General features: G+C 43.3%; 1 protein-coding gene across 1 annotated transcript in view; it reads right to left on the bottom strand.

Moving 5' to 3' along the window:
- Nucleotides 1–21,216, bottom strand: part of LOC122816911 (junctophilin-2-like) — a 671,515-nt gene that overhangs the window by 188,958 nt on the left and 461,341 nt on the right. Inside the window, exon 3 of the mRNA XM_044089992.1 lies at nt 3,456–3,574. Coding sequence (XP_043945927.1) covers nt 3,456–3,574 — 119 coding nt within the window. The remainder of the gene's footprint in view (nt 1–3,455; nt 3,575–21,216) is intronic.

The raw sequence follows: 21,216 nt of genomic DNA on the forward strand, positions 1-21,216 counted from the left end.
ACACACACACACACACACACACATATGGAAAAAAAACTGCCAACGTTAAAAAGAAAGCACACTTGTTTCTTGAGTAAAATCCAAAAGTTCAAAATCAGTGATGATGTGATTCTGCTGGGATTGCTTCAATTACAAAAACAAAAAGGAATGACTACTTAATAAAAACATACCACATATATGCCAAGCTACTATAAGACTTATAAACAAAAACAATCTAGATCAGCAGTCGTAAACCCTACAGAAGGGTGACAATCTTTAACACTGCATTAACAAACTTGAGGCACTCACGTTCCCCTTCAGTACTCATTTCTTCCCAAAATATCTCCGAGCATATTGCTGTTATTTTCATTTAAAGACTCAAAATCATTAAACAAAGAATAAATCTACAGTCTCTAGAATTCACTATAAGGAACTGCACCTCTATAAAAGAAATTCCCACAATGAAAAAAATGGGAATTTGTTCTTAATATCTTCAAATAAAACTGTGCAGAAAACATAGTGGATTATTATCACGTTTACATGTTTGAGATATGGATTTTAAGAAATTCCCCTTTAGAGCAGAAATACAGCTCAAGAGGTAAATCTTGACACCTCCCTCATGAACGCAAAGCGGTTATGGAGAAAGCCAATCACAATTCTTTGCAGTGTGTGTAGCTTTAGCAGCTCCAATATACTATCAATTATACAGAAAAAAATTGTAGGACTGCAAAGTGTTTCCTGGCTATAAAAGATGAGCTGCGAAACACCTAGTACCACTGAAGGAATAAGAACTTTAAAAGCTGTTAAACACTTGTGTGATCTGTATGCGTAGGAGCAATGAGGAACAAGATGCATTTTGCAGCTTTTAAAAGTGCTACCATTTCCTGGCACTATTCTATAGTGTGTAGGCTCTAGCACAAAACTATGGTATAATGCTCTGAAGGGTGTACAATAAAAACTGTTATGCATAACAAGTTTCTTTTTTCTGATTTCAAAATGTAATCACCTCACTCCAGTGTACTGCATAAAATATTATAAGCAGGCCTTCAATCATAACCATATTGTAAGTGCAAGGAGCACCATGATTACACTCCAATATTGGGGAAAAAGATAGACTAGTTAAGTGCTTCTGTAGCATAAAGACCTGATCTTAACAGATTTTAAGCACCTCCTTAAGTGTTGTTAAGATTGGGTCTTGCACTAGGCACTAAGGCCAGCAAATGACAGCAGCAGAATTTAAAACAGCCTTATTTCTGCCTACTCTTAACTCTTGGATGAATGTGATACAACCCATTAAAAAACAACAACAAAAGGGTGTGTGGCTGTACAAAAGTTTTTAAAGCCATTAGTTGATTTGTGGATCACTTTGCTTTTGACTGATTTGTGTGGCAGCACAGAGGGCATAAATAAGAACTTCACAATAACAAGATTATAATAAGCTTATAATAAGGTTATTCTATCTTTTTTCAGTTCAAGAGTTTAATCAGAATGTTCTGTGTATCTTCCACCTTTGCTATGTACCTAACTAGGCACACCGAACAACTGCAATATCCACAGAGGTTCCTCACTAAAACAATACAGATCTAAAGTAACGTCCTATGCAGATCAATTCAAAGCCCTATCCCTGCATTCTGCCTCCTACAGGCTGTTGAGTGGAGATCTATGCCTGACATACAAGGCATTGTCAGACACCACCATAATGGACTTCCAGCATCTGCAAAGCAAACAGCACCAGAATTATGCATTCTTATGAATTAAACCTTGCCTGTGACACAAATAGGAACAGGCTCCCCCCATCCATGTCAAGCAGAACTCCCCCAACCCAATTCAAGTTAAGATGAACAACTAGATGGGGAACAGGAAATTCTTCCTGGGTTTGGCACTTACGTCACTAATAGGCACAGACAGCCTGCAAATGGTTCATCTCCCAAGCCTCTGCTTGTAAATGTTTCATTTCCCAAGCCCCTGCTTATCAAGGGCACCAGAACTTGTCAGAGATTTGGGATGTATGGCTAGGATTAAAAAAGCCCTTGTGGTCATTAGCCTAGTACACACCTATGAACCTATAAGAAGGGATTATACATCGTTAATGTTTGTATTTAATGACTATACACCAAAATGGTACAAGTTTAAAAGAACATTTTAAAGACAGACTCATAGTTTTACCATAAAAAACAACACATTTTACAACAGAAAACAGTGATATTTCAGGTCAGTCAAAAAGCCATAGCTCATGTGTGTGCAGTGTTCTGTGTAGCCTCTACTGCAATGTCAAAAGAAATGTAACATTAACTTTGGGACAAAAAAATAAAATTCACTACTGAATACAGCAACTCCTAAGAAATGCTAACATAATGCGAGGCCTTGGAAGTTAACAGGTAATAAACTTGACTTTGAACAATGCACTGTCACCACATTTAGAAAAGACTACAAAGATGTGCAGAAGTTACACGGAGGAGAACACTTTCACTGGGAGAGAAGATGGAAAGGTAGGGTAGGCTGGCTCCCTCCCGGGCCAGCAATCTGGTCTTCTCTCTACTGCTCATCTTTTGCTGGAGAACAGACAGCTAATGGAGGCTCCTGGGCAAGACAAATGGGGACAGGGCTCTCTCCTAACCTGGAAATAGCCATCTCTCATTCTGCAGGAACAAATGGGACAATGAGGTGAAGACAGGGGAGCTAATGGGTAAGGTCCTGAGGGGAAAAAAAGACCACAGAAGATGTGCATAAAGACTTCTTAGCGGTGCCCTCTTATGTGCATTTAAAATAATGCCCAACCTGGGAATATTCAAAAATCTTCAAACAGAAGGATTGGGAACTTAATACTAATAATTAATAACTGAAAAAATAATAGGGCAGTCACATTACACATCTACCACACCTTTGGTTTAATTTTTCTGAAGAAGTGAAAAGTGCCTAAATGAATGTCTTGAAAATAATATTGATGCATATTGTATGAGAAAGGAAAATACTTAAACGGAATAAACTTGTTGGAGGCCAAAAGGCTGTAAAGCTTCAATTGACAACATATGAATCGACAATTTAAAGCTGAAGATACAAATTTACCTGTACTCAAGACATTAATATCTCTTCTTGGGAACTTAGTAGAATTAATCTTCTCTCTCCCACACGGAGTTTGAAGACTATGCTGACACTAAAGTGCTGCATCCAGAGTTCAGATAATATGAGCAATTACTCAAACCACTAACTTGAATTTCTTGGGGCTTGACAAAAAGGACACTGCATAGGCAAATCTGCCAAAATGCACTGCAGTAACTGGTTAGTAAATGTTCATTGCTCATCAATAATTTGCTTCACATCTGAGCTGATGCAAGAAACAACACTTTTTAAGAAAGTTATGCCTGAAGAGAAATGTGTAGTGAAGCCCCATTTACATTGGCAATCAATCAGTCAAATGAAATGAAATGCAAACTACTAGTACTGCTAGAAATTTGCAAGAGAGGATGGCAACTTACCTGGCTGGATAAAATCTGGTGATAGTTCTCTTGCAAGGGTCCTGGCAATGTTAGATTCATTCCTGGCTCCTTCAGAAGCTTGGTCAGCTGCTTCTGCTTTTGTCTTTGCATGAGTGGTCCTGTGAAAAAAATACCACCAGAGTGATAACTTGTAACTGCCACGGACACTGCAGTGCAATAAACCTCCATCTTGTCTAAGCATTTTCAACTAGGAAAAAAGGATATAAATAATAGTGGAATTTTCTCCTAGTTATAAACAATACTAGGTATGTATGCTGAGCCGCTGTGTCTAGCAGTGCTGCAGAAAATGTAAAAATAATTTCACATGCATGGAATCTGATATGTGACCATTAAAAACATCAGATTTCCTAATATCCATGAATGCATCTCCAGTGAAACATGTCACAATTCTTACTCTAATTCTATCTGGTACGAAATTCCACTTTTTTTAATCAGGTAAGCTACTTCCATCTGTGTAATGTACTACACATTTCTCCTACTAAGCAAACTTCTTAACTGGTAGAAAAGTCCCTATGGCTACATAGTGCTAAGTATCAACTATCCCAGAGTGCAACATAGCCTGTAGCTTCTCAGGTATGCACCTGGTTTTCAAAAAGGCTTTACATAATAAATTAGTGGCTTTGCATTACAGGGAGTAGTATCGCTAGGCAGGTGCAGTGAGGGTGGAGTGTCGTCAAAGTGTGCATGATTAGAGTCCGACATCACAGGAGCAGGTAATCATGTCTGTGTGTGCCCAAGACTAGGCATGTTCACGTGCACAATGAAGCACCATATGACTGCTACGCGCAGACATCACAAGGAGGGCAAGCACAGCAAAGTGCCAACCCAGTTTGTCATACACACACACATATATATATATATATATATATATATATATATATATAAGAGGAAAGAGGGAAATAGGAATATTTAAAAAAATTCACAAAGGTAACCATAAGGAATAACAGGTGAGGATATAGCCTATTTTTTGTGGAAAAGACTCCTTTTATATATAAGGAGATGTAGGATAGCTGGGAAAAGTACTGAAAAAGGGCTGTGGGAGGGGATACAGGGAAAAGGGAAGGGTGCAGAGGCAAACAAAGAAAATGCTGACGCACACAGAGGTGACACTGACAAAAAAGGAGGATGCAACAGCGGATGGGCACATAATGTGGGCATCAGGCAATGAGGAGAACTGCATAATAAACAAGTTAAGGAGAGAGACGCATAAGAAAGGGTAGCAACTGGAAGGGGGAGAGACAGAGTCCAAGCTGGATGTCAGACCAGCCAGAGGCCAACTCAAACAGTCATCAATCACTGTGCTGCTGAGGAAATGTACAAAGTACTAATCTGGTGGCTTGATGGTCAGGGCCTGCCTATCATACAACATAAACAGCCACACCTGGAGGCACTGAACAGTGCAGCAAAGGCACACTACCAAAAATCATCTTTAGTACAGACCCACGATGCTGTGAGGGCCTTCACAGTCTATGAGCAAATGCATAGTGTTCACATGTCTCCCTAGCCCAGGTGTCAGCAGCGACTACCAGGGTAATACTGTGTAATATGCACAATACATTGCATTACTGTATTGAGTCACAGAAGGCCACATTAAATTACCTTATTAACCAGAATATGCACCTTGCTACAATACCCTTGATTGTGCAATATAAAACAGGGAAATATGGTGCACTGAACCTCATTACAACAAGCAACTATGGAGACAGGAAATGGACCGCATAACTCCTATAAATTTACATCCTTAACCGCTTGTCCCAAGTGATAGCCAGCTGGAAGAATGCATAACCCAGAACCTCTCCAGGTGGGACAGTGAGGCATGGCCTTAGGGGTTTTGCAGGACTATTGCTTACTGTTGCTGCTTATACCTACTTAAGTTCTGAAAGCTCCCTCAAAGCCACTGGTTCCTTCCAGGTCTCTCACTACTCTGATTTTGACCATTTCTAAACTAAAGTGGACATAGGCCCCACTGCATCTTTGAAAAGGACATTGCACAGTTTGAAACGTTATAGCAGTAGTTGCTAATATACTACCCTCCTTTTTCACATCCTTTAGGTGCGCTCTTATATTATGGCTAAAAGACTGCAAAACCATCAAACACTGAAAGATTAAATAAGTCACTTTTGTTGACTTGAACAAAACCTTTTAGCTAGAGCCAGGTGTGATGCTCCATCACTATGCCGTTATCTACAACTTGACCTGAACTTTCAGCTGGGTTATATGTCAGCCTCATTACAACTTTCACAATGGAAGATACAGTTGTGAACTCTGACTAACATTTGTTTGAACTGTTCATTTGCACCAGCTGGGCCAGATACTGCTGCATCTCCATCAAACAACTTTTTCTGGAACCAGATCTTATTGGGCATGCAGTTCATAGCCCTCAATGAAAAGGAGAGGATGCATAAACTTGCTTTCTTAACCCGTCCATTGTCCTGAACTCACAATCAAGGAGATGGTCAGCAGGCACTGGGACACTAGTCCCTTTCTATGTGCAGCTGCAACCACAGTCAAGTCAAACTTCAGGGTCACTGACCAACAATTCTAGTCATCAGGATGTCACAGGAACCTATCTGATTTCCATGGGACTGGAGTCATAGCACCAGAATGGTCTCATACTACAGGTGTAGATAATTTGAGCAATATATCAATTCGTATTGGTAAAACCACTGAAGAAGTTGATTGGGGGAGGGTCCAAAATGTCTCCTGCAGAATCTTTTGCAAAGAGAGAGTGCTGGATCAATAGAGCATTCCCGCTCTCTTTCATGAACATTAAGATATACTCCAAAACTAAGGTTATTCATTGGGATGTGGGAAGCTGCTCTCCCCTTCACCTTTGACATCTGTGGTGAGAAACTCTATACAGCAAGTCAACATGCTTCCTGTTATGATGCATGTTATCCTGACAGTCCTCAAAGGCTATGGATCTAAGAAGGACAAAGAGCCATGATAGTATCCATACGCCATCAAGTCATGCTGCATGATGCTATCGACGGTCTGTCCTATCCTGACAAGAGATACAGCCAGAAGCTCAAACAAAGGAATATCTCATTTTGAATAGACAGTTACATCAGGATTGGGGCAGATGCCATTGGAGTCGCATATACAACTGGCTGCACTGATGACATCGACATCAGCATAGGTGACACATTCCGATTAGAGGGCACTGGTACCAAATTCCTAGAGGCTGAATCCACATGGACTGGCATCATCAGCAAAATATCCAGCACTAAGCTTGACCCTGAAGTAATGACATCCAACACTGGGATACTTAACCCATCTGCCATAGCAGTGTTGACAACAAGGTCATCCATGCAGATGGTATAAGTAACAGAGCTGTCGATATTAAGGCCTGTGATCGAGGCCAAAGCTGATGCTGACAGGTATTCCACTGTTGATATTACCACCATATATAGTTCCAAGATCTCCCTGAAACCATCATCCATATCAAAGGGAAAATCCTAGCTGAAAAATTAAGAGAAGCAGAAAAGCCTCTATCAGCTTTGAAATTAGAGAATTGAGACTGTACACATCTTTTGCTAAGCCTTTATAAAAGCTTCCATCTGCCTGCCAGTCTACTATACAGTAAATTTAATGAATATGATGTTAAAATCATCATCTCTGACATTTATTTATCAGTTAAGGGAGGCATATTTGGTGACTTTATAAATTTAAGAAGTGAGTTGTCAGATGCCACTTGAAGCAGACATAGGCCCAGCTCTATCAAACTTTTATTTTTTTGGTATGAGGATACGGAGAGGAAAAATTATGTTTCTTGGTCCTATATCTCATTGCCTTTTTTAGCCTTATCCAGCTCTGGCATGACTGTTGATGAACCAGGCTCAGAGGCTTTCATCAGGGTCAAAGGTTTGTCTGCCCAGGCTAACAGCATTTTTTTCATCACAAACAATTTCAGCCCCTAAATGCACAAGAAGCAAAACACCAGTACAAATTAAATTTAGACATGGCATGCTTTCACTCAAACAATATATGCATTCTGAATTCATACCCAAAAAGGGAAGCTTATTGCCATATTTGCATTTCTGAATGCACATGGCATTTCTAGCAAATGTCACATCACACTAGCAAACACCACTCAGCAACTGAGCATGCAGGTTAAACACTGGAATGGCAAATAAGCAGCTTATAAGAGCAGTAATGCTAAGGGTGCTTAGAGGGGTGGGAAAAACGCAGGTAAAAAAAATACCAACGACACAACAGTGAAATGAAACAAAAATCGTATTTTACTTTGTTCTAAAAATATCTGTGAAGCTGTGATAAAAGCACCCAGCACTATGATGATGAGGAACTCGAGCAGCCATGCAGGGGAGGGAGAGTGGGAGGGTGAAGCTTATGCTGGCTTGCCTATGACATGGTAAGGAAAAGAGGGGTGGCTTCCAATTGTCTTATCTCCACAAATGGAGACATGCACAGCATCAACATGGCAAGGAGCAGGATGTGTGGGGCACAGGTAAGCCAAGATGGTGATGGCAGCCATCATTAAGATGTGGGCGGAAGCATGCACACAGGAGGTGGGAACAGGATGCCTTGTAGTGATGCAGGTGCAGGTCAAGCACCGGGGGTGTGGTTAAGATATCACAAGAAATATCCTCATTGATAGAATGCTGAAAAATGCAAAAACATCTCCAAGGCTGTCTGGATGACAGCCCCTCTGGGTCAGCTCTTGCCTATCTGCTGGAGTTAAGAAGTACTGTTGGGGGACAAATAGCTTCAAGCCAGAAAGAGGGAGGCTCAATGGTCAGTAACCAAAGATGAAAACAACATACAGGAAGTGTGCGTGTGTGTGCGCGTGTGTATACATGTGTCTGTATGTGTGTGTTGGGGGGGGGGGGGTGTCTGAGTTCTGTCAAAAGCAACAGGAATGTTAACAAGAAGGAAATGCCTAAGGCTTGGTGAGGGATACACAGGAAAAGTAAACAGACACCCATGTTTCATCAACAAAATAACGATGCTACCATAACTTGGTGTCAGAAGTCTAAGAGTGATAACAAATCAAAAATTAATGATAGGCAGTAGTGTGGAAGAAACTTTACTTCGAAGCAGTGTTTTATAGTCTGGGTCCATTTCTCAGAAGTGAATGCTTTCTAGCACAGAAAAAGAAGTCCAAGTCAAAATGTATTACAATGCTTCAATTCCTAAGCGCTTCACAAAGAACAAAACTTATATAATAAAGAACTGTTACAATAATTCTTAAAATTAACATAAAATGAAATAAATTTGTAAAGAAAAATTCACTTGCACACCTAGTTCTAAGGGAACAACAGGGAGCAATACAGATAAAAATAGCCATAAAGCCTTATAACATTAAAAATACCACCTTGTCCATCTTTACCCAAATTAACGGTCATCTTTTCAAGAATATGAACAATTTAATTCATAATTGTCCAGGAGCCAACATAAATGCTGTAATGGCAATCCAGATTCAAAACTTTAAAGCAAAGTCTGACAACTCCACAATGCTCCACAAACTGCCGACAAAAACAAATAAAAGCTTAGGCAACATTTTGACTATAAGAAAACACATAACTGGCCAACAGACCCCTAGATGCTGCTCAAGGTAATCTAAAAGTTACTTGTTACAACATGAAATGTCCACAGTGTAATTGCCCCAACTCTGCCACACATCACCATTGGTTGATCATCATACACAGTTCTTCTAGTCTGAAATTCAAAGCTGTTTTTTTTGCTAGATTGCCAAAATGCCAGGGATATAAAAAATACCAGATTCCAACCCTGTTCTGGCCATTTTCATGGAGCACAACAGCCAAAGATGAGCAAAAAAACAGAAAAGAATAAACACATAGCACTACAAACCAAGACTATATTTGACCACCTCATTCAGATTTCACTTCTCAACCACACCTCAAGACACTTAAGGCATTAACCTGTTCACAGTTTTCCCATCATTTCAGTTTTCAGATTATTCTGCTTTCCCAATTTGCTGCCATGAAAACTGTTTCATTCCATGTGTCTTCAGTTTTGCATTCCTTTTCCCTGTCACTTCCATGTGTCTTCAGGTTTGCATTCCTTTTCCGTCATTTGCTTAAGTTTCTGTTCAAGAGTCTGCTTGCAGTGCCAGGCTGCCCACATGCACAGGATTCGTTGATCTACCTTCTTCAACCATTTTACCATCCACACACTAAACAAGGGATGGGAATTCAAGAACAGTCTCCTGTAGCACTGTGGATGCCTGTGTTACATGGAACTCAACAGCCAGAAGCTACTTCATGTAAATGATGACACATGTAAAAACATGCAGTGCAGAAGGTCCACTGCTGATCTCATGAACTCCAAATGTCAGTGCCCAATACCCATATCAGATACGTGAACTGGAGCACAATCTTGCACATCCAGCACAATGTCCTCCTGCAACCATGAACAGACAGTGAGGTCCATATAAAGTATCAGGGCCAGCTGTACTTCTGGTGTGATGCACTTCTGTTGTACAAAACTGGCCCCTGTTCCTTGTAGAACATGCAGTTGTTGAATTCCAGCATCCCCCCCCCAAAAAAAAAAAATACTACTGGTGCTGAGGAGTGTTTGAGCTGCCCCAGTAGATGTTTCACAGATTCTGTGGTGGTGTAGCATTCAGAGACAAGTGTTTCTGCAGTATACCTCACCAAATTTGGGTTAATGCCAGACACAAACTTTTATGGACCTGGAGTAAGCTCTTTGTGAAACTAGCTGTAATAACATATAGGTTCATAGGTAGGTACTAGGCTACTGGCCCTTGGGCCTATATAAGCCAAGCCAAAAAGGTACCCTTGCTTTTGCCACCCTAGAAAATTATTTTCCTGTGCCCCTGTTGAGCAGAGCCACAGAAGTGATCCCGGGGTGAATTTCCTATTTCCCATCCAATCATCAAGATTTTTTCTTGAAGAGTGCTAATGAGGAGCTCTGTTTGACATACATAGGTAGTCTGTTCCAGAGTATGGGAAGTCTATGGGACAGGAATCTATCCCTCCAGCATGTTCTGTTTATTGTGGTGACAAGGTTTAGGTGCCTACAGCGTGTAGCTCGGAGGGATTGGGATTTCTTTAAGTGGAGTATGTCCAACAGCTCTGAGTTTGACATAGCTTTGTATGTTAGGCAGAGATTGCTTCGGAGTAGGCGATATGTGACGGAGTAAAGCTGGAGTTTTTTGAGACTGTCTGCGTAGGGCATCCGTTTGAGGCCAGTAATCCTCTTTGTGAGGTATTTCTGTGGCCTTTCCAGTTGTTGTAGATGTCTTGTGAGGTACATACCAAAAGGGCTGTTGTACTCTATAATGGGTCTAAAGAGTGATGAGTAGAGGGGAACAATGACCTCTTTTTTTCTGGATGAGAAACCTTTTGTGATGAGGTGTGTCACGTAGAAGGATTTCCTGACCACTGTGGCGATGTGATTATCAAAGGAGAGACTACTGTCCACCTGTGTCCCAAGGTCTCATCACACTTTCGGTGTTAAGTAGACTACCACCAATGTGGTAGTTTCATGGGTACAGAGTTTTACCAAAGGGGATGACAATGCACTTTTTGGCATTGAGCTTCAGGCCATGGCTTTGACACCAGGCATCTGTCTCAGTGAGGCCCTTTTGTAGGATGTCCACATTGTTAGGAGTTTCGATTATGGCTCCTAGTTTGCAGTCATCTGCACACTTCGTTAGCCAAAGACCTTCTGTGTTAGCCTGTACTTCAGAGAAGTAGATACAAACAGGAGAGGACCCAGGATTGAACCTTGTGGTACTCCACTTGTCACTGGTTTGAAGTCGGATTTGGAGTCTGCTACTTTCCCAGTGTGGGTTCTGTCCATGAGCCAGTTGGCAACCAGTCTTGTGACATAGGGATTTATACCTAGTTTAGTGAGTTTATCTATAATTCCAGAGTGGGTGATGGTGTCGAAAGCCTTGGTGAGATCTAGATAGGCTGTGTATATACAGACTGAAAGTTATAAGCCTCAGTTGTGTTCCCAACCATCTTGACAGCTGCCATCAATTCTGACCCTCTGAAATCAACTATGTAACCACATAACTTTCCACCATCATAATGTACTCTGTAAACTTATTGCTTACTTATCCAAGCATTCTAAAGTTAGTTCTGTCCTAAGCTTCCCCCATATCCCTTACACTACATTAAACCATGGCTTTCTACCAGGCACCTTACTAACTACATCATGAAAAAAATGATTATTTAAGCAAGAGCTATTCCTGATAAAGTAACGCTTAAGTATATTATGTTACTTGTTTCCACCAATCCTGTAAAAAACCCACACATGCCTTCACATATGCTCTGGCAGAGCAGCGCAGAGAGACTACAAGCTGTTAACGAGCTTCATTCCACACGGGAGTCTATTTCTACTGCCACCATATACTGTGCAACTCTGAGAAAATTACTTACCTATAGCTGTATCTCTGATCACTCCTGAGAGGAACTATTCATAGCTTGTGGGATTTATGACAATGTGTTAAGTTTTCTACACAAGAGTTTTGAAAAACAGACAATGGAATTGTGACATTTTGGACAGTGTTTTCACCATTTAATAAAATTGGTTCCATCCATAACAAAAACAGGAATCCAAAAAGCTGTATAATCAAAATAAGCATGCTGATAGCTGAAGATAACTAAAAATAGAGACCAGTAACACAAAACTTTGTCACACAACTGTAAAGTGACACTTGGATCATAGTAAAGTACAGTTTTGTACCTACCATAAATGTAGATGTTCGAGGATTCCATTGCTGCAGTCCTTACTATTGGGTATAGTCCGCGTCCAGTCGGCCCGAATACCAGAGTATAAGGCTGACGTCGGTCAGGGCGCATTAGACTGACGTCAGTACGTCAGGGTACTAATGCGCATGACCGACGTCATATCCTCAGTCTTTTCTAGCCCCAGATGTCAGAAGACCCTAAAAAGACAAGTCCCAAAATACCTGCACCAAAAACAAGTACAATATATACAAGAATATATACAAAAATATAAGCATGTAAACTCACCTACACAACCACCCCTAAACACAGAGGGGAAGGAGGGAGGGTAAATTGGACTGCAGCAATGGAATCCTCGAACATCTACATTTATGGTAGGTACAAAACTGTACTATGTTCTTCGTTTTCCATTGCTGCAGTCCTTACTATTGGGTAGAATCCCAAAGCAGAGGTAAGGGAGGCTGGCAAATCATAAAGAAGTAGGAGCTGACAACATGCCTTGCAAAACAGCTGTGGCAAAACCAGCCCTAGACTTAGAGTAGATAGGAAGGTGATAATGCTTAGAGAAAGTATGCACTGAACTCCAAGTAGCTGCTTCCAAAATATCCTTAGTTGCCACCCCCCTTAGAAATGCTGTTGAAGTGGCAGTAGCCCTAGTGGAATGAGGCCTAATCCCAGCTGGAATCTCCTTGCCATGATGGGAATAACAAAATGCAATGCAAAAGCCAATCCACCTAGAAATAGTTTGTTTTGACACAGGCTTGCCCTGTGAACTCAAAGCAAAAGAAACAAACAACTGCTGAGACTGCCTAAAATCCTTAGTCCTGCTTAAATAATAACGCAATTGCCTGTGTACATCTAAAGTGTGCAAAATCTTTTCCCCTTTATTTTGAGGGTCTGCATAAAACGTAGGCAAATGAATAGTTTGGTTTAAAGCCACACTAGAAACCACCTTAGGCATAAAGGAAGGATTAGTACGTAATGATACCCTATCCTTATGGAAAATCAAAAAGGGCTCTACTGCCATAAGGGCCTGCAACTCAGACACCCTTCTTGCAGAAGTAATAGCCAACAGAAAAGCAGTCGTCCATGACAAGTATTTCAATTCAGCAGTAGCTGCAGGCTCAAAAGGTTGTAGAGTAAGTTTTTCCAACACAAAATTGAGATCCCAAGCAGGAGTAGGAGCTCTACGTGGAGGTCTTATATTCTTTGCCCCTCTAAGAAACTGCTTGAACAAAGGATGCGAAAACAAAGGTGGGTCACAATCATAGTGAGCTGAAATTGCTGCAGCATGAATCTTAATGGAAGAGAAGGACAAACCTTTGTCCAATAACTCAGTAAGATATTGAAGAGCCACACTCAAATTAGGCTCAGAAATCTCCAAATTCTTTGCTGTACTCCAAAATAAAAATCTCTTCCATTTTTCTGCGTACACTCTCCTTGTACTAGGTCTTCTAGCTTCCATAATCACATTTAAAACTTGTTGAGGAAGTTGAGACCTGCTGTGTTTCAACACAGAATATGCCAGGCTGTTAGATGAAGAGAGTGAAGCTTGACATTGAGCAGATGACCGTCCTTCTGAGATAACAGATGAGGAATCAGAGGTAAAGGCCATGGAGGCTTCTTTACCAGACTCCGTAGTAGTGGGTACCAGTGTTGCCGAGGCCAATCTGGAGCTATCAAAATCATCCTTGGCCTGTCTTGTCTGACCTTTAATAGCACCTTTGGAAGAAGAGGCAGAGGTGGAAAGGCATACACATGAAGGTTTTTCCAACTGAAAGACAGAGCATCCACTTTCCAAGCTGTGTGATGAAACCCCTTTGTGCAATACTTTGGCAGCTGGTGGTTTAGTGGAGAAGCGAACAGATCTATGTCTGGAGTTCCCCATGACACTGTCAATTTCTGAAATACATGAAGATCCAGTTTCCACTCGTGGGGATCCATGATTTGTCTGCTTAACACATCTGCTAAGGAGTTCTGTGCTCCTGGCAGAAACCTTGCCTGAAGAGTTAGTTGCAAGTTTAGCAGTCTCCCATAAAATCATTGCTTGCCTGCATAGAGGATAAGAATGTGTTCCCCTTGCTTGTTGATGTACCACATGACAGTTGTGTTGTCTGTTAGAATCAACACCTGCCCTGGAAGAAGTAACTCCATGAAAGCCATTAATGCAAACTGGACTGCTAACATCTCCTTCATGTTGATATGTAGATGCTGTAGTCTGGCAGGCCACTTGTCTTGTATCCACTTTCCATTTAGATGAGCTCCCCAAGCAATGTCCGAGGCATCTGTCGTTAAAATCTGACTTGCCTCTGGCCGGGTCACAGAGAGTCCCTTGTTTAGGTGACATTCCTGAGCCCACCACAAGAATTCTTTTGAAGGCAAGGTATTATTTGAATGACAGTGTCCAAATCCTGGCAGTGCTGTGTCCATACATTTTGAGATACCATTGTAGCTTCCTCATATGCAGTTTGGCATTGGGAAGCACCAGAATACAAGATGCCATGAACCCTAATGCTTGAAGGACTGTCCTTGCAGTCAGCACGGACTGATGAGATAGTTGATGGAAGTAAAGTGACAGACTCTTTTGTTTGTCCGGGGTTAAAAAGGCCATCTGGGCTGCTGTATTCAGTCTCACACCCAGAAAGCACATGTCTTGAGAGGGTACTAGACTGGACTTTATTTCGTTCACAGAATACCCTAGGCATCTTAGCACTGCTATAACATATTCCAGATGCTGTAGAAGGTCTTCCTTTTCTTGAGCCAGAATCAGGCAGTCGTCCAAGTAAGGATAGATTTGAATTCCTTGAAGCCTGAAGTAAGCTATCACTGGAGCCAGAACCTTTGTGAATACTCTGGGCAGTAGATAAGCCAAAGGGCAATGCAGAGAACTGATAATGAGAATTTCCAGCTCGAAACCGCAGATACTTCCTGCAACTTAGCCTTATAGGCACATGAAGGTAAGCTTCCTTGAGATCTAAAGTTACCATCCAGTGATCTTTGCCCAGCAGAGGTAAAAGCTGTTGTAACGTCAACATCTTGAACTTGGGAATGTCCAGAAAAGTGTTGAGGAGAGATAAATCCAAAATTGGTCTCCACGTGTTCCCCTTCTTTGGTACTAGGAACAGGCGAGAATAAAATCCTAGGCCCCTTTCTGATACAGGGACTGGCTGAATGGCCCCATCTGGAGTAACTGAGAAACTTGCTTGTGAGCCTCCTTTCTTTGTGGAGGAGGAACGTCTGGCATGCCTTTGAAAGGGGGCATTGTATGGAAATATAATCTGTAACCGTGGTGAATGATATCCAACACCCATTTGTCTTGAGTAATTAAATCCCAATTTTCTTTGAAAAGAGACAGTCTTCCTCCCAAAGGAGCTGCCAGACGAGAATCTACTGGCAGCTGAAAAGACAGGTCATTGGGTCTGTTTACGAAAGGACTGACCCCTGCCCTCACCAGAAGTCTGAGCAGGTGAACTCCCTGTTCTAGGCCTAAAAGAACCTTGAGCCCTGCCCCTACCACGTCTAGACCTACCCCTAGACTGGGAATCATAAGCAGGATATGTCCACCCCTTAGCAGGCCAATTTCTACTAAACTTCGGTGGCTGCACCTGCAAAAATCTTTAACAGTTTGCATAGACTTAGCTTTGTCCTCCATTTTCTTTAAAACTGCTTCCACAGGCGATCCAAACAACACATCAGACTGTAAAGGAGCATCCAAAATCCTTGTCTTAACATGCTCAGCTAAATTCTGATCCTTCAACCAGGCATGCCTGCGAAGAACAGAACTAGTAGCAGCCACCCTCGAGGAGGCCTGTACAGCATCAAAACCACATTGCAAAGAATGCTTACCCACTTGTTCAGACACATGAACCAAATCCAGCAACTCTTTACACTCAATACCTTCCGCCAAAGCATCCACCTTAGATTTTAATTGTGAAAGGAGATAATTCTGATATTTTAGCATGTGAAACTGACAATTCAACGCCTCATGGCTAGAGTGGAAGAAGTATACACTTTCTTTCCCCACCTATCCAAAGCCCTTGCCTCTTTATCAGTGGGAACAGGATTTTTAACCACAGAAGCCTTAACACCTTTAGGCCCTTGAGAAATAGTTTCTGGGTCCGCCCTAGGACTCTTAAACAAATACTTATGAGCTTGGGCACCCTATAATACCTATCAGGCTTAACAGGAGCAGGAGGCAAAGAGTCAGGGTTCAGGAAGCCTCTGCAAAACATCTTCCACCACATTCAACACAGGAGGAATAGCTAAGGGCCTATGCTGGGGTAAAAACAAGAATTCCCTAAGCCTTTTCCTGGAATCAGAGTAATCCTGGCCTTCCCATTTAAAGTGCTCCCTCATGGAATGCAGAGTCTCTGAAAATGAGAAATCCTCAGGAGGAGAAGCTGTAGGAGTGGAATCATCCACATCAGAATCAGAATAATTAGGATACTCCTGCAAGTCTTCCGCAGAAGACTCTGAAGCCTCTGAACACTGTTCAAAACTATCAAACTCCGGTTCCACCCTAGGCCTCTTATCAGGCGGGGGCATAGAACCTCTAATCATAGTAATCAAATCTTCTGCCATTTTAAGCATATGTTTCTTAGGTACAGAACCCGAAATGCCAGGAGAAGCCCCCACTGAAGCTGAACTAGGCCTACCTCTCAAAGAAGTTTTGGCAACAGAAGGAGAAGCTCTAACTACCTTGGGAAGAGAGGGAAGAACAGTTACCTGAGAAGCCCCCTCAGCCTGGCCTACCTCCTGAGAAGGCACATCCTGTAACAGTAAAGTTTCTGCCTGAGACTCCATGGAAACTCCTGGCAAAACCTCTGGCTCCACTGAGCCTTCTAAAGAACCGACGTCCGGGACTGCCGGTTCATCAACCCTAGGCTTCACTGTTTTGTCCTTGCGCTTCTTGGACGAAGCGGGCGTCGGAGCATCCGACGGCATTTTATAATTGCAACGCTTCCCAAACACTAACCTGGCACAGTCTAACCTCCTCTTAATAGTGCGTTTGTTAAACCTAGCACAAGAGCGGCAACCAACAACGTCGTGCTCAGGCCCTAAACAAGGTATGCACAAGGTATGGTAATCCCTATGAGGTATCTGCTTCCCACAAGAAATACAGTTATTCACTTTTTCTGACATCCGGTAAAATACTGAGGCAAGAAAAAACCAAAATGTTCCCCAACGGGGTACTTAGCCAACTCTGTTTCGGTCTGAAACTCCGGTTTCGGAAATATTTCAGAACGCCAACCTGCACTTGCAAAACTGCTTCTGCATCGGACCATGCGGCAAAAAAGACTGAGGATATGACGTCGGTCATGCGCATTAGTACCCTGACGTACTGACGTCAGTCTAATGCGCCCTGACCGACGTCAGCCTTATACTCTGGTATTCGGGCCGACTGGACGCGGACTATACCCAATAGTAAGGACTGCAGCAATGGAAAACGAAGAACATCTGCCCTTGAATCTCGCACACACAAACGCACACACTTCCCTACAACACTTATACAGGCAAATACCCACTTAGTTGTGCATTTTAAGAAATTAAGAATACCTTGTGGGTTAAAACAAACAGCAACTACTGACTTCATATATTATACAAACACAAAATTAGAAGTTATGTACTCACCATAACGTTCCATCTGAGTAGGTGTATTCATTTGTCTGCAACCTGTGGGTTATGGATCCGATATCGGATCCGAACCGGCATGGTTTACCAGCTATGGATCCAAGCTCTCAGCTCCTCCCCTCACCCATAATGCCCTGCTCTCCCCTCATGACCTCAGATCGAGTTTGCCAACAGCAAGAACACCCTCATATGCAGGAAACTGAAAGGCTAGGGGGATAGGAGGGCGGGATGGTTGCAGACAAATGAATACACCTACTCAGATGGAACGTTATGGTGAGTACATAACTTCTAAATCTGAAGTAGGAGATTCATTTGTCTGCAACCTGTGGGACAGAGTCCCCAGCTACCTGAATCTTGGGCGGCCATCATGGAAGGATATTCCGGAGCACCGCAGAGCCAAAGGATGCTCTACCCCTAGATGTAAGATCCAACTTGTAGTGGGAAATAAAAGTATGAGATGAAGCCCACGTGGCTGCTGCACAAATATCATCTAGAGGAATCCTAGCCCTAAAGGCTGCCGAGGTAGAGACTGACCGGGTTGAATGGGCATGTACACCCTCCGGTGCGGGCCTTCCAAGCTTGATAAGCCAATAAGATACATTGTGAAATCCAGCGAGATAATGTGACTTTAGAAATTGGTTTGCCCAAATTAAATTTAGCAAAGGAAATGAACAACTGGTCGGATTGCCTATGACCAGCCGTCCTGTTTAGATAAAATCTAAGTTGCCTGTGAACATCTAAGGAGTGAAGCTTGTATTCACCTTTGTTTTCATATTTCGGAAAGAAGACAGGGAGGTTAATGGATTGATTAATGTTTGCTTCAGAAGCTACCTTAGGAAGAAAGGACGGGTTGGTCCTGAGGTAAACACGGTCCGGATGAAAGACCAAGTAAGGAGGTTTAGCTGATAATGCTTGAAGCTCTGAGACTCTCTTGGCCGAAGTAATGGCTACTAAGAAGGCGGTCTTGAAAGATAAGAATTTCAGATCTACCGTAGCCGCCGGTTCGAAGGGGGGAGCGGTCAAGGCCTGGAGAACTAAGGAAAGGTCCCAAGGAGGAACCGCTTGCTTTACAGGGGGCCTGAGAAGAAAAGTACCTTTAAGGAAAATCTTACATAACTTGGCCGACATCAGTGGATTGGAGTCATGACCAATGTGATAATGAGAAATTGCCGCAAGTTGTACTTTGACCGTGGAACTGCTGGCACCATCATTAAAAAGAGTGGTTAGAAAATCAAGCACCAAAGGGAGAGGAACTGTGAAGGGGTTTAGGCCTTGCCGCTCCGCCCACAAAGAGAACCGTTTCCACTTGCTGCGGTAGACTTTCCTAGTGGATGGCTTATGAGCTGCCACCAGGATGGCCTTAACAGGGGACGAAACACCGGTAGTCCTGATCAAGAGTAGAACTGGAGCAGCCAAGCGGTCAGCTTCAGGTTGTCCAGGTTCGGAGGAGATAAGTGGGATGAATGAGATATCAGATCCGGAATGGGATCTAGAATCCAAGGAGGATTCACTGAGTGAGACCTTAGGAAGGGGAACCAGATCTGTCGAGGCCAAAATGGAGCAATGAGAATCATTCTGCACCCCAACCGAGAGGCTTTCTGAAGAACTTGGAGCATCAAAGGCAAGGGGGGATAAGCATAAAGAAGACCGGGTGGCCAAGCATGCACCAGAGCGTCTCTTGGGGAACCTCCGGGAGGAGGTATCAGAGCGAAAAAACTGTCGCACTTGGTGTTTGAGGGAGAAGCAAAAAGATCGCAACAAGGAGTTCCCCACCGTGCGAAGATGCGTTCCGCTACCTGAGTATTGAGAGACCACTCTTAAGGGGTGAGAATGGTGCGACTGAGTTTGTCCGCCAGGATGTTGGACCGACCCGGAATATGTGTTGCTATGAGAAAGCGGTTGGTGGAGATTGCCCATTCCCACACTCTCATGGCTTCTCGACAAAGGGGGTAAGACCTGGTTCCTCCTTGCTTGTTGATATACCAGACAACCGACATGTTGTCCGATTGAATCGTAATTGTTCCCAAGGGAAGAAAGGCCTGAAGTGCTAGCAATGCTAAGAGCACTGCTCTCATCTCTAGAATGTTGATATGCAGTAAGGTCTCTGAATCGTTCCATGTGCCTTGGACCGTCCGGCCTGCAAAATGCCCCCCCACCCGAGGCGGGAGGCGTCCGTGGTCACCGTGGCGAGAGGGGGAGAAGCACAAAATGGGCGGCCTCCGTGGAGATCTGGAGAGTGTAGCCACCACAGGAGGGACCGCTTGCAAGCCTTGCTGATCGCAATGGGATGATGCATAGGAAGAGCAAGATACGACCACTGAACTAGGAGTGTCGATTGAAGGATGCGCATATTGAACCTGGCGAGAGGAAGAAGCACTATTGCTGCCGCCATGGACCCTAGGGCCCTCAGGACCAACTCCGCCGGAACTGAGCTTGAGTGGAGAATGGCCCGCACCTGGAATTGCAGATTTTGAACTCTGTCCGCAGTGAGGAAGGCTTTTAATCTCCTTGTGTCTAACCTGGCACCTATAAAATCTATGAACTGCGTGGGTGCTAGGTTGGATTGTTTTGTGTTTATTGTGATGCCCAGACGGGGAGCAAGATGGAAAGGAGTCTCGCGCCAATAGTAGTAGATGCCTTGTTGGGGCGGTGAGAAGCCAGTTGTCCAGGTAGGGAAAGACCTGTACCCCCTGAAGCCTCAGGTGGGCCGCTACCACTGCTAATACTTTGGTGAACACCCTGGGGGCTGTGGTGAGACCAAAGGGAAGGACACGGAATTGGTAGTGACTGGCTCCCAGCCGGAAGCGGAGAAACTTCCTGGAGCGCCTGTCCATTAGTATGTGGTAGTACGCATCCTTGAGGTCTATGGAGCACATCCAGTGATTTTCTCCCAGAAGGGGGAGAATAGACTGCAACGTGACCATTCGGAACTTCTCCTTGGGAACTGCCAGGTTCAAGAGTGAAAGGTCTAAAATTGGTCTTAGGTCCCCCGTCTTTTTTGGCATTAAAAAGAACCTGGAGTAGAACCCTGATCTGATCTGGTCTGGTGGGAAGGGCTGGATGGCTCTTTTCTTTAGCAGATGGCCAATTTCTGCCAAAGCGGCCTCCCATTGACCGGGTGGAACGTCGGGGAGGGACTTCAATTTTGGCAAGTGAAGAAAGGGTATACGGTATCCTCTGGATATGATCTGGAGGACCCAGCGGTCTGATGTTATGGACTCCCATGCCGCTAGGTGCTCCGAAAAACATCCCCTGACTGCCTCCAGAGTGGAGCAGCCAGGCAACCCCTCAGGGCTGCTGCGCGGGCCGTTCAGAGAAGGGTTCTCTGGACCCGAAGTTCCTGGGAGCCCCTCTGCCCCTAGGGCGGCGTCCTCCCTGTCCTCCTCTGCCACGGAAGGACTGGTTGT

The sequence above is a fragment of the Protopterus annectens genome, chromosome 12.part0, assembly GCF_019279795.1.
Source record: "Protopterus annectens isolate FY-2018-M chromosome 12.part0, PAN1.0, whole genome shotgun sequence".
In the NCBI taxonomy this organism is placed as follows: Eukaryota; Metazoa; Chordata; order Ceratodontiformes; family Protopteridae; genus Protopterus; species Protopterus annectens.